The sequence below is a fragment of the Podarcis melisellensis genome, assembly GCF_964234715.1.
Source record: "Podarcis melisellensis genome assembly, chromosome: 6".
NCBI lineage: Eukaryota > Metazoa > Chordata > Lepidosauria > Squamata > Lacertidae > Podarcis > Podarcis melisellensis.
The window spans coordinates 32,041,852-32,055,621 of NC_138538.1; the positions used below are offsets into that span (position 1 = coordinate 32,041,852).

General features: G+C 46.3%; 1 protein-coding gene across 1 annotated transcript in view; it reads left to right on the top strand.

The window, feature by feature from the left end:
* The first annotated feature begins 8,014 nt into the window (after positions 1–8,014).
* ARL8A (ARF like GTPase 8A) overlaps positions 8,015–13,770 on the top strand; it is a 37,679-nt gene continuing 31,923 nt past the window's right edge. The window contains exon 1 of the mRNA XM_081914488.1: positions 8,015–8,965. Within this exon, the coding sequence (XP_081770614.1) occupies positions 8,843–8,965 (123 nt within the window). The 5' untranslated portion in view covers positions 8,015–8,842. The remainder of the gene's footprint in view (positions 8,966–13,770) is intronic.

Here is a 13,770-nt window from a genome sequence, read left to right on the forward strand (position 1 = left end):
TTTTTGGAGAATGCTCTCCTTCCCATCCCACCCCCTGGCCTTGCATCCAAAATGTCATTAGGAAGAGGGACTTCATCAATTGCGAAACAATAATTTTCTCTCCACTCATTCTACCGATGTTCTCCAGTCTCTTGAAACTCAGTTTGATATTTGTATTTCTCCGGCCAACAGCTGCAGCATCCATGTGTTTTTTTAGGCATGTTTATTTCCTCTCTGCATTTCCTCCTTGGAAGCTAGAAATCATTTCCTTTGAACTGCTTTTATTATGCTGATCATGCATAAAGAAGCAAATGTTTCAATACTGAAACTCGTCAGAGAAATCCATTACCTATATACGAGTCACAAATTTATATGGGAACACATGGATGCTGTGTTAAATCACTCAGTGGGTTTGTATGAGTTCAGGACTTAAATGGAAATAAGCACTCTGTAGATTTGGTAAATATACAAGCACTGGGGTCAAATGTGCCCCCACAGTCCATCCACAAAAGGCCAAAAGTTCCTCCTTAGAAACAAATACCTGCCACAGTGATTACCGTATTTTTCGCTCTATAACACGCACCCGACCATAACACGCACGTAGTTTTTAGAGGAGGAAAATCCATAGGCATGCCACCCGTAGGCATTCCCTCCATAACACACACAGACATTTCCCCTTACTTTCTAGGAGGAAAAAAGTGAGTGTTATGGTGCAAAAAATACGGTAATTCGGTTTATTTGTGTGCACATGTGCGAAGACTGAGCATGTGTGCTTGAACTGAAACAAATCATGGCTTACCTTCAGGGAGCACAGCAGCAGGACAATGGGGAGGAGTGCTGTGGCCATGATATTCGGAACCCTTATTCATGGTAAACCATGGTTTGGCTATGTGTAATGTGTGAATTGAGTCAATGCAAGGCTAGCTGGAGGAGCACAGAGCTCTGAAAAGGAAGGGGAGGTCAGGAGTTATCAATTTCAAATGAGGTTCTCATCCTGAGCCTGCAAGTTGGTTGGTCATTGGGATCAGTAGCATGAAACCTGCCTAACCTCTCCAGATAAAAAAAGGTTGAAAGAACAAGGGCAGGGGCTTTGAAACCCTGTCAGAGACTTCTGTGTGACTCTGCATGGAATCCGGAAACTTCCTTGAGCCTTACACTCAAGCTATTGGAAGGGGCTGGAGCCACTAGAATCTTAATCACGGCAACTGTGTCCCTCCTCTGAACCCCTGACCTCAAAAACCACTTTGCAGTTTTTTCCTGGGGTTCAGTTCATTTCAATCCTATTTTACCACTTTTATGAAGCAAAGTCAGTGGAGCTGCAGGGACACCTCGGAGAACACTGGAAAAGTAAAAATAGCCAGTACTACAGAAATTATTATGTATCACTGAACCCTGTCATTTTGTATTAGCTGTTCTCAAATGTGTTCGCCAAAGCCTCTGCTGGTGTAGTGTCTGCAAGGGAGACTAGAACATTGTCTCTAGTTTTCCACTCCTTTTTCTTCTACCAGGAGCTAACATAATTAAGAAGGTTGATAATTTCCACCTATCTGAGTCTGAAAGAGGAGCATCATCCAAAAGAGGCGGCAACCACCTGCACAGAGAATCTGTAATGCAAGTGTACACTTCAAATCTTTGGTGCTCTGCCCAGGAACAACAGTGCCATAGGGACAAGGTACTACTGGAATATTTCCCTTCCAGCTAGCAGCACCAGCTGCATATTGCAGGTGGGACTTGTATGCACACAGAATTTTGCAAATAACCCAGGGGAAACACCCACATCCCAGAGATGAAGTGTTACAGAGACTTTTAGCATGAATTTATACATTGTGATGTCATTTCATTGCAGGATCCCATTCTGCCAGAGGTATCTGACATCCATAATGATTTTGCCTTATTTCACAGGATTTCCAGGAACAAAAGTGAAATATTTGCATACCAAACTCCTTGCACTATATTGAGAAGCCAGAGCTCAGTGATCCGTTTGGAGTATGACTCAGCTGAATACAACCCAATGTGAAGCAGGGCTCTAGGTTCATCTACATTCACTGCTGCAGTCCTACACTACTGGTACCCAGAAGGGATTCCCACCTTCTACCATTAAGCTCCCACACTATGCATTTAATATCACAGCCATATTATTTGTGAACTTGCAACTAAATTAAAAACAAACAGTAAAGCAGAAGTAATAAGATCTGATTCACACTTTATGTGAAAGACAAATTTATCGCTTGTTCTATGTGTATTTCAAATACTGAGCATATTTTAAGGGGAAACCTCTATATACAAGGACATGTGCTAGGCACCTGGGATTAGCTTCCAAGTGTATGTCCACTGCAGGTTTACAGACATAGTTCACCCTTTAAAACATTCTGGGTGCTTGTCTGAAGATGAGATGGATGAGCAGAAAATTATTGTGTTATGGGAGGTATGATCTGGCTCTCAGCTAATGATCCTCCTCCTTTTACAGCCTCTAGCTGGAAGGAGAAAAATATTTCACATCAGAATGCATGTTTTAACGTAAAAAGCAAAAGGGAAGGTAAATTGTGTTGTTTCGTCCCAGTAAATATAACTAGCATTGTTGCTGCAGGGAAATTTGCAGAGGTACTGTAATCATCATGAGCCATTGCTTTTCGTGGGCTATTGATATGAAAGGGCATTCAGGAGAATTTGCACTCGTGGCTATGTGGATAGTGTCATTAAATATTTTAAATCACTAGGTGGCGCTGAACTCAGTTGTTGCTGTTCCAAGTTTGTTATTTAGTTTCCTGACTAGTGTGTTCTTGAAACCTTCCAAGATGATAGCCAAGAAGGTCAGTTAAATTACACTGTATAGGCTTTCTTCCATGCTTTGGAATCCAGCTGAAGTGTCTCCTTACTATAGATAGCAAAGGAAGAAGAAAATAAAGGGACATTTTTTAAAAACGCTTTATATTCAGGGCTCAATACCCTGAGGCAAGATGTGGCTCTGACATCTCAAGCCACCACACAGATCTGGGCCTGTGCAGCTGCTCTGTGGTTGAGACTCTTGGTGAAAAGAGGGTATTCCGTGAGGTGCTGCTGCTCTCCTCAGCTTTAGCTTTGGGCTGCGTCGGAAGCTGCGTCAGAAGCCACCATTGCCAAGGCCAGATCGGGATCTCCCACCCCCTGTCAAGCATGCCGCCTGAGGCAGGTCACCTCACTGGTGTGCCAGCCATGCTAGGGCAGCAAGATAGCTTGGGGGCTGCAGGGCAAGTCACATGGCACACCTTTCTAGCCACTTTCCTCCCCTTAGAATTTGCCTCCTGAGGCAGTTGCCTCATTCTGCCACATGGTAGGGCTGGCCCTGTTTAGATCAGAGCAAAAGTTAAAGCTATGTTTTTTTTAAAAGACAGCAACATAGTGGTGTAAGGAAGGGGTGCAATTCCACCTCAGGGCTAGAGGTTGTAACAGGATTAAAGCACAGTCTTTCTGATACCAAACCAACCACATAATTTAAACTGATTGATTCCACTTCATTTGGCAGCATCTGCTATCTGTCTTCCTTCTTTCCCGTTTCCTCTCCTAGCAGGCTGCAGTGGTTGAACAAGCAAACTGCTGCCAAGAGAGCTCCAACAACAGCCTCTCTCCTCTTTGGTTCTGGCGGGCCGAGTCCACCCAAAGGGCAAAAACAAGGGGATGGGGAAGACACTGTATTCTCAGAAGAAAAACACTTAAATTAGGTGTCACTGGCAACAGCAACTTCTACATCCATGCCTTAAGCTTTAAGTCACAGGACAAGAGCTCTTCAGTTCCTCAAAGTAGAACCTGAATGAAAGGAGGGGCAAAGCTAATCTTAGGTGCTAGCAATCCTGTCCACTCCCTCTTTCTTTTTCAATGGGTGCAGGAGAACTTCACAATGGATAGTTCTCATGTGTCTAATTGTGAGAAGATTTAGACTACAATACTAAATATTCCACTGCTTTGCAAAATAAAATTCAATAAAATTCACAACGCCAACTTTAAAGGAAGATTGGGATGTTAAAAAAAAATAATGTAGCAGAATGGGTTTTGTAATTGGTGCTAGACTAGGCATGTTTTCAGTGGGCAGATATGAGGATGGAGTGGGTTATTGAAGAGAAGAAAGAGTGTGTATCTCTGAGCAGGAGGATAACAGCTTGCTTTGCATATCACAGTAAGCCAAAGTATGGAGTGCCATGACAGTATGAATGTGCTGGCTCCCAGAGAGCATCCTGCATCCACTTGGCTGGTCTCTGGGGCTTTAAGTCAATGCAGGACACCAACTAAGTCAAAGTTTTGCTTAGTGTTTTGTCTGAACCCAGGATTGAGTGAGAATAGTGGTTTCTCTTCCCTGCCTAGCCTCCTTGGACAGTGCACAGCATTACTCAAAACATGTTCATGCTGTTGTCTACAAGTGTAGATCTGTGGTCAGTGGAAGGAAGGAAGATGAATTATATCAGCTTGAGTTCCAAATGAGTCAAGTGGCAGCAGAGGATGGTGGAGGAGAGGAGATAAACACCCAATCTACTCCCTTCTCCTAATTAAGAACATCAGAACACCCTGCTTGACTAGACCAAGGGTTCATCTATTCAAGAATTATGTTAGTAGCCAGCCACTTGCTTCTCCAAGCTTGAAAGCAGAGCAGGAAGGCAACTGCCTTCTCCTGTCCCCAGCTCTTTATATTCAGATATTCTGCCTCTGAACTTGGAGGTTCCATTTAGCTACAATGTCTAATAGCTGTTGACAGATGTATCCTGCATAAATCCCTTAAAGCCATCTAAGCTTCAGAGGCTGTCTGGAAAAAAGACCATAATTAGGCTCCCCCAGTCCTGCCTTCATTGTTCCTCCCCAAAGGCAATCTGCCCTCTAAGAATGCCTCCACTTCAGAATTTGACTCTGAAGCCTTGTACTTGTCATCTCTTGGTGGCGAGGAAACTGGAAAAATTGGGTTGTAGTAGTGGCTGTACTTGAGTTTGCCTTCTGGGGAAAAAAAAGGAGGAGGGGGGAAATGCATGACAGGCACACAACTGAAAATTCATGTGGAAACAGCAGGAGGAAGCTACTGTTTGAAAAATGTGGAAGTAACTCTTTACCAAAGTAACTCTTTGTGGGGTTGTAAAGTGTGTGTCATTGCTGGCTAGTAACTGCAATACAGAGTTCTGAGTATTCTCCATATCTGGACAATTGTCTTCATTATATTGTAGGAAAAGCAGAGCTTCAGTGCAACATAAAAATTAACCTGTATGACTTCTATGTACATTAGATACCAGTTACTCAATGCAGCTTCGTAGCAAATATATGTAATCATATATCTGAACAAAAATATGTATTCAAATGAAAATATTACAAAGCACTGCACAAAACTTTGTAACATGGCATCTGTTTATTTTCTATTTAAAATAAAGTGTTGTTGTTTAGTCGTTTAGTCATGTCCAACTCTTCGTGACCCCATGGACCAGAGCACGCCAGGCACTCCTGTCTTCCACTGCCTCCTGCGGTTTGGTCAAACTCATGTTGGTAGCTTCGAGAACACTATCCAACCATCTCGTCCTCTGTCGCCCCATTCTCCTTGTGCCCTCCATCTTTCCCAACATCAGGGTCTTTCTCTTCTCTTCTTCTCATGAGGTGGCCAAAGTATTGGAGTCTCAGCTTTAGGATCTGTCCTTCCAGTGAGCACTCAGGGCTGATTTCCTTAAGAATGGATAGGTCAGTGTTTCCCAACCGGTGTTCCGTGGCACACTAGTGTGCCGCGAGACGTTGCCTGGTGTGCCGTGGGAGGGAGGCGGGCGAGTCGGGCGGCGAGAGGCACAGGAGGAGGAGGAGCAGGAGAAAGCCGTTTTCGGCGCAGCGAGGTCGGCGCCGGCGTAAGAGGCTTTGGTGAATGGCCGTAAGAGCGCGCGAGGCCGCAGCGGCGGCAGTAGTAAAGTAGTAAAAGCTCGAAAGCCCAAGCCAAGCTCACCCGCAGGAGGAGCAGCAGCAGCACTGCGGAGTGGGAGGAGGAGGCGGCACCCCGCGCGCGCCGGCGGTTTTTGGTACCGAGCGGAGAGAGGGAGATGCACACGGCACACTCGAGCTGAGGTAGCTATAAAAGCCCCGTTGGTTCGCGTTCCCTCCCCCATAAAGGCCGGCCGGCTCTGAGGTGGCGGCGACATGGCGAGAGTAGCCGGGGGGGCGGGTAGCTGGGATCCGCAGCGGGGCGGGGCAGGCCCCTCGCCAGCCTGTGGAGAAAAATGAGGCGGGGTTGGTTTGCCGTTTCCCGCCGCCGCCTCGCTGCCTCCCCCCCCCAACACTGTTGCTAAGGGGGCTTGGTGGGCATCGGAAGGAAACTAGGATAACGTGTGAGGGGATTGTGTTGGCCGGGGGGGGTTCTTTTCCACACAGCCCGTCACCCCCTTCTCATCCTTTCCCTCAGGTGAAGCTGGTTGGGGTGGGCTGGGGTCGCAATGGCGGGGGGGGAGAGAGACGAAGCACCCCTTGGGCCTCTTTGTTGCTGCTGCTTTTTGTAAGCTGCCTCCTCAGGTGTGGCTGAGGAGAAGGCGAAGCAGACAAAAGGCTCTTGCTCCCAAGGCGAGTTTCCAAACACGTGGAAAGTGGCAATCTTGAAATGTTCACACTCACCAAGCAATGGCAAGGTGTTCACACTGCTGCACTGTGTGAGATAATAGGTAAACATTTAAAAACTCTCGAGGGGAAGTTGTCATTTTATTTCTCTTCAGTCTCCACTGAATGCCTTGACTGGGTTAGGGACCCTTATAGCTCAGCATCAGTTGGTGGAAAGGACATGACTTTATAGGAGCAGGAGGAACTAACTGAACTGAGACAAAATCGTGGTTTCAAGCTAAGATTTGCTGATCTACCTTTGGATAGTTTTTGGTTGGAAACTGCCAAGGAGTTCCCCCTTCTGGCAAACAAAGCTATTTTGACATTGCTCCCATTTTCCACTACATATCTCTGTGAGTTGAGCATTTCAAGCATGATTCCTATAAAAACTAAATACAGAGAGAGACTGAGAGCTGTTGACGAAGAGCTACGTGTGTGTCTTTCTTCGATTCCAGCCAGAATATCAGCTTTGTGTTCAGCCAAACAGGCCCAGGTTGCGCACTGAATAAAGTATTTTATAATTTTTCATATTTCTGTTTACTTACTATTTCATAATAAAGTAATTATAAAATACTATCTTTGTGTTTATTTGATTCTTATTAAAGAGAGTTACTTTATATATAGTCAATATAGGCACAGAGTTAATTTTTTAAACATTTTCTAATGGTGGTGTGCCTCGAGATTTTTTTCATGAAACAAGTGTGCCTTTGCCCAAAAAAGGTTGGGAAACACTGGGATAGGTTTGATCTTCTTGCAGTCCCATGGGACGGACTCTCAAGAGTCTCCTCCAGCACCATAATTCAAAAGCATCAATTCTTCGGCGATCAGCCTTCTTTATGGTCCAGTTCTCACTTCCATACATCACTACTGGGAAAACCATAGCTTTTACTATACGGACCTTTGTTGACAAGGTGATGTCTCTACTATTTAAGATGCTGTCTAGGTTTGTCATTGCTTTTCTCCCAAGAAGCAGGCGTCTTTTAATTTTGTGGCTGCTGTCACCATCTGCAGTGATCATGGAGCCCAAGAAAGTAAAATCTCTCACTGCCTCCATTTCTTCCCCTTCTATTTGCCAGGAGGTGATGGGCCCAGTGAATATAAAAAATGGAAAGGCACCACCTGCATTTTCCACCTTCCCACATAAGAGTGGGAAGGCGGGGCACAGAGTCTATGCATAATGGATGGGAAATTAGGAACTATTAGAGGAATACAAAAAATAAAAATAAAAAGGATTTCTAGTTCAGGAAATTCCCACCTCCAGTTTGCTACTGATCCGTAAATTTGACCTAATCGTACTCAGTATGATGGAAGGCATTTCTTTGCTTCTATTGTCCACTCTTCCTTCCCCTGACCTGCTTTCCCCAGACACATCTTCTCAGCCCAGCTCCATCTACAAGTATAAGATCTGGATCATGCCAACTGATGCAGTTGTCAAAACAACAACAACAACAATAACTGGAGCCAAAGCTGCCATCCCTCTTTAGACTTCTTATAGACTGGATCCAAACTTAAGTCACACTTGGGAGCAAACCCACTGAAACCCCTCTATTTACATCCCATCTGTCCAATCCTGGCCTCATCCCTGCCTCCAAAGGAATCGGAAAGGATTCTGGGAAAGATTCTGACGCAGTGTTTGTTGCCCCTTGAAGCAAGCGCACACTGAGTGATGGCAAGGTCTGAGCGCGCATTAGGAGGGAAGGCCTGCGGGATTTGACAGCGCCTTATCTTTCCGGGAACAAGAAGAAGACTGAGCAGGTGGCGGCAAGCTTGTCTTTCAGAAAACCTGTTCTGCATTTCTGACTTTTTATCCGGTTGGGGCCTCGGGGTCCGCCGCCCCCCCCCCCCGGGCAGCCGGGAAGCCCCGCTTTAATGGAAACCTGGGAACCCCGCCTCAGGAGGAGAGACCACCACGAAGTCCGCCCCGCTGCGTTCAGTGGGGCTTACTCGCGGGAAACGGAGTGAATAGGATCGCAGCCTCAAGCGTCCACTGCTAGGCCTCGCCTGCGCCGAGTCCTCCCGGCCTGCAGAGGCCGCTGCCGGGTCCCGCGGCGGAGGCCGTCGAGAGCCGCCTCTCCGCCCGGCTCAGTCGCTGCGTGACCCCACCCAGGAGCAGCTGAGCGGCCGGAGCCGAGCGTGTGCGCGTCTGCGAGCCGAGCGGAGCCCCGAGGCAGAGCGCGGCGGCGGTGACGGCAGCGGCGGCAAGGCCGGCTCGTTCCGGGGGACAATAAAGAGGCGCCGGGCCTGGCTGCGCTGCTGCGAGGTCGGGGAGAGCAGAGAAAGGAGCAGGATGCTGGCGCTCTTCACCAAGCTGCTGGACTGGTTCCGGGCGCTCTTCTGGAAGGAGGAGATGGAGCTCACCTTGGTGGGGCTGCAGTACTCGGGCAAGACCACCTTCGTCAACGTGATCGCGGTAAGGGGGCCAGCCAGGGCAGGGGCGCTCCCGGCAAGGGCCTCCCCCCGTCCCCGCTTCCTCGTAGGGCCGCCCGGGCAGGATGGAGGCCTCCCTTCCCGAGGCAGGAGGACGCCCCTCCCCAGATCATGTGCATTGGGAAGGGTGGCCTGTCTCCACCCCACCCCTCTCCGGGCGGGGTGGGCTGGGGGACATTATTAGCAGCCTTCGTTTCTCAGCTACCCTTTGCGCAGAAAGGGCTTTTCCTCCTGTCCTCCTTTTCTCCCCTGTTTAAATGGGGCGGGGAGAGGGAGCGACGGTGTATGCAATGCGGGCAATGCCTCTCAGATTACACACTCCCCCCCCCGCGCCCCTCTCGCCGTTCGCAGTGCGTGTCCTCTTCTTGGCTCCGTTACTTGCTGCTGGCGATGAGGAGGAAGAGGCAGGTCGTCTTGGATCCAATAATAATAATAATAATAATCGATCCGGATTTATGCACCCGTGTGCATTCGAATTGGAGCGTCTGTCTCGTGCGGCTTTTGAATCCCTTTCGGGGCGGTGGTGGGAGCCTGGCCGGGGGGGGGGGTTTCTGAGCGGAGAATCTACGCTCGAGATGGCTATGAACAGGCTGGGTCCCTGGTGAGACGAAGGGACGCCGTTCCATCTCCTGTGATGGATGGTAATTTCATCTCCATCTTTCCTGATCAATATGGCAATTAGCAGGATTTCTCTGCGTTGTTGCTTTGTTTTGTTTAATTTAGAAAGGAAATTTAAAATTGCGATGTGGTTTTCTGTTAGAGCGTCTCATTGCACAGTCTTAAGAAACCATCTTAGGAAAGCAGCAAGATTTCAGTTTGTGGAGAATTTCCCAAATGGAAAGCCACGACTTTCTCTCCCCCTCCCACATGCATTCTGCAGTAATGGCTTCAAAGTGTGCATTTAATGAAAGGGGGGGTGGTGGTAGAGGGAAGACATTAGATAGCACATGGAATGAGGAGTATTAGCTGTGGGGAATATTGATAAGCTATCTTGAGCCTTCTGTCCCAGGGCCTTGAATGGAATTGGCAGAACTGTGAGGTCTGTGCTGTTGGATTTAGTGAGGGGCATTGTTCTAGGTGAGTTTGCGGAACTGGAGTTCTTCCATCTTTTGCTCTTCCTGGAAAGAGGACTGCAGCATGGTTCTGCTCAGAATCACGAGACACCGTCTCTGAATACTAAGCATTTTTGCCTGTACAAGGAAGTGGATGGCAGTGATGAAGGTTACCATAGCCTACTGCCTCTCCCTTCTTTCCATCAGTCTGTCACAAATCCTGGAATCCTTTTGTCATGTTTGAGTGTCTGATCCACTTCATTCCAGCTTTATAATACAGCAATGGGGGGCATGTCTGAGTTTATTGCCTGCTAGCTTTCATTTCTCAGAAGAAATTCCAAATGTTTCACCATTCTCCCCCACTCCATATGTGTTCTTAAAAAGAATGTGTTTGCCTTACTGTAGGTGATTTCTTGTAGGTAATTCTGGAACCCAAGCACATCAAGAGACATTTGGCTTCAGTGCATCTAAATTAAACTTTGTGGTTCAGTATGAATTTGAATATAATATGCACTTTTTAATGCACTTTTTAATATGTCTGTCTCTTGCATTCATAATCTTTTGTAACCCTTGTGGAGTTAAACCTCATTTATGTACTCCTGAATTTTGAGTGGCGAAGACATGACAATGCAAACTGGATAATATGCTAAATAGTGAGTCCTGTCTGATGTGTTTGCTCCAGAAGAGATGCGTTATCATTGACCACTGATTCAGCAGTGTTTTCTGGACAGAGCCATGGAATTGGCATGTGATTTCTCAAGGTTTAAACTGATCCTTGATTTGAAATCTGGACCTTTCACCCTTTTTTTTTAGTATACTCATATTCTTTTTAAAAAATTATTCTGTGCCCAGACCTTAGATAGATAAACTGATCATTACATTGTTTTATCCCCACAACAACGAATTGTGAATTGAACCAGAAATGGATATCCCTTTTCCAAGCCAAATTGTTTTGCTTTGAGAAAGGTAACTTATTTTCATAACAGATGGTCACTCCTGATGATGCCCAGAGGCCTCCCAGTCCTGCAGCTGGGAGGATGTGCATGGAAACCCCCAATTAGGATGTAGCTGCTGCAACATGCTGTGTCAGGTTTCAGGGGCATGAAGAACTATTAAAATGCAGTTCCTTATGTCCTTCCAGCATTGTCTAGGGATTACAGGAGGGAATCGAATGCAGCCCTGCAAACCTCTCTTGTGTCGACTCTGAATGCCAGTTACTGAGAATCACAAGCGGGTAGAGTGCTATTGTGCTCAGGTTCTGTTTTAGGGGTTCCCATAGGCATCTGGTTGGGCGCTGTGAGAACAGGACGCTGGACTAGATGGGCTACTAGAGTGATCCAGCAGGCTGCTTCTAGTTTCTCATGGCCTTAGGACTCAGCCCAAACAACACCCCTTCTGCTGCTTCACCTCCTGCTTGTGTTTTTTGCCTGGCTGGAAGATAGAGAAAGGCTCTGAGGGTATGTGTAGAAACTAACCAACATAGTAAGGTAAAGTTTACATTCATTGCTCTACCCTTTGACCCTGTCCACTACTGGCATGTGTCCCCTGGAAAGTTGTCTAGAAGGGAATGGGGCCCTTTAACTGAAAAAGGTTCCTCACTCCTGGATTACAGGAACCATGGAAACTACATTTCCCCATGGTGTCAGCTGGCCTCAAAAGGTTAAAAAAGGCAAAGGTAGATGGGATGGGTGGGGAGGTGTCAAAAGTAAGGACATTTTATCTCTCTCTCCCCCCCCCCCAATTTAAGATCTCCTGGTTGATCCTGGTTGATCCTGGTCCTCCTATATCCCGAGCTGCCAGCATACTACCATAGCATAACCGTTGTGTTACAATACAGTGGGTGAATCAGCTTGTTGTGCAAAATTGTTTTGCAGTGACTGCTGATTTCAGTGTTCAGGATGATATAGAGCAGGGGCAGGTAGACCTCAGGCTTGTGATATCTTCTCTGTTTAAGCAGAACTCTCAGATCTACTGACAAGAGCCAGGTACATGATAGTGGGTGGGTGGAAACATACCCTTGGAATTTTTGTTTTCAGTAGCAGAACTTACTGAGCTTACGGGCCTATCACACAAAGGTCCATTCCTGTTTCTCCACCTCGTGCCAGCTTTCTTCATCTTTTCACTCTAATTTAGAAGAAGAAAGGTCTCTGTGTTGCTAAACAGTTGGAGAGTCAGATTCCTTGCTGATCTACCCCAAATCATTCATAGATCTATCAGTAGATCCCAACCTACCTTCTGCCCACTGCTAAGACAGAACAGAGCATATGCTGAGGAAATCTTCACCAGTCTCTGGTTACAGCTGGAGCCTTTTTAAGTTGAAGGTGGGAGAGAGAGATGAGTAAGCAAGCAGCCAGCACAGTGAGAGGCCTACCACTCTCTTCAGCCCTACTTTTGTGTCAGATTTAAAGAGTTGTCCTGGAGTATACATTTATTCCGAGCTGCCTTTGTCTCTCTCTCTCTCTCCCACTCCAGTCTTTTACCATGCTGTTTCTTTTGCCTGTAGAAACCTCTATACAGTACCTTTCTTTCCCAACTCTTTCCCCCATTTTTATCTGGCTAATGCAGGGCCTTTCTTTTTGTGTCCCATAAAGCACCTAGCATATACTGTTCAGCATGGCTAAATAAATGATTAGCAGCAGTAAAAAGATCCTGTTTCAAGATGTTTATTGACAGCTGATGCGTAGTAAGCACTGCAGAACAGGGATTGCTTGATGATTGCTCTGTTCACATGTTGTGAAATCTCATGCCCTTGGAGTGATGCACCAATGCTGTGCTGAAGACTGTGAATCTTAAGCCACTCATCAAGCAAGGAATGTGCTAAGTAGGTTGCCTTAGACATGTCTCCAACTTGCTGCCTCGGTCTCTCCACCCCCCTCCTGTAATATGTGAATAAAACTGGTCTTCCTTACAGGATTGTTGTAAGATTTACTGACATAGCTCTTATGGATAACACATATGAAGTTATTTTTCTTTTTGGCTTGCCCTTCCTCAGTTGGGAATCAATATTAGAGGTCTTTTATTAATGAATTTCCTGGTTACATAGTGGCTGCAGACACACCATACATTTAGAGCTAATGACCGTCCTCCAAGAATCCCAGGAACTAGTGTACTGCCGACAGAGCTACAGTTCTCGGCATCCTCAACATGGTACAGTTCCTAGGATTTTGGGGGTGAAATCATGTGCTTTAAATGTATGGGGTGCATGCAGCCAACAATTCTAGAAGATGAGAGGTTTATTTCATTGTATTTGACAGAAACAATGACACTCAGTTGTTGATGTTAGTAGTCTGAATGGACTGGTCATGTTAGCAGTGGTACACTTATATCCTGTTGCAGCATTCATTCTTGTTAACAGCCATCTCAAGTAAAGCTACCATCTTGAGAAAGAGACAGTGTCCTTGGGCACGTTATGTCCTTCCTAAAAGACTTCATCAATGTGTTAAGTGTGGTTCTGTATGGCTTAGGAATGTCTTATGGCTACATAAAGCTCCTTTAAATATACATGGTTGCTCTGCAATAGCTTGTGTGAAGTGGAAAATAAGGCTGCATCAGATCATCCACATAAGCACTTTTGGAAGGAGGGAGGTCACTTGTGAGAATGTATTGTATTATATGGCAACATAATTGAAAGCACATTACTTGCTGAGGATAATATTTTCTGTGGTGTAATGGCATGCCTGAAGCAGTCATTACAGAGTGTTGTTGAATTTTTTAAAAATGTGAACAGTAGAACATT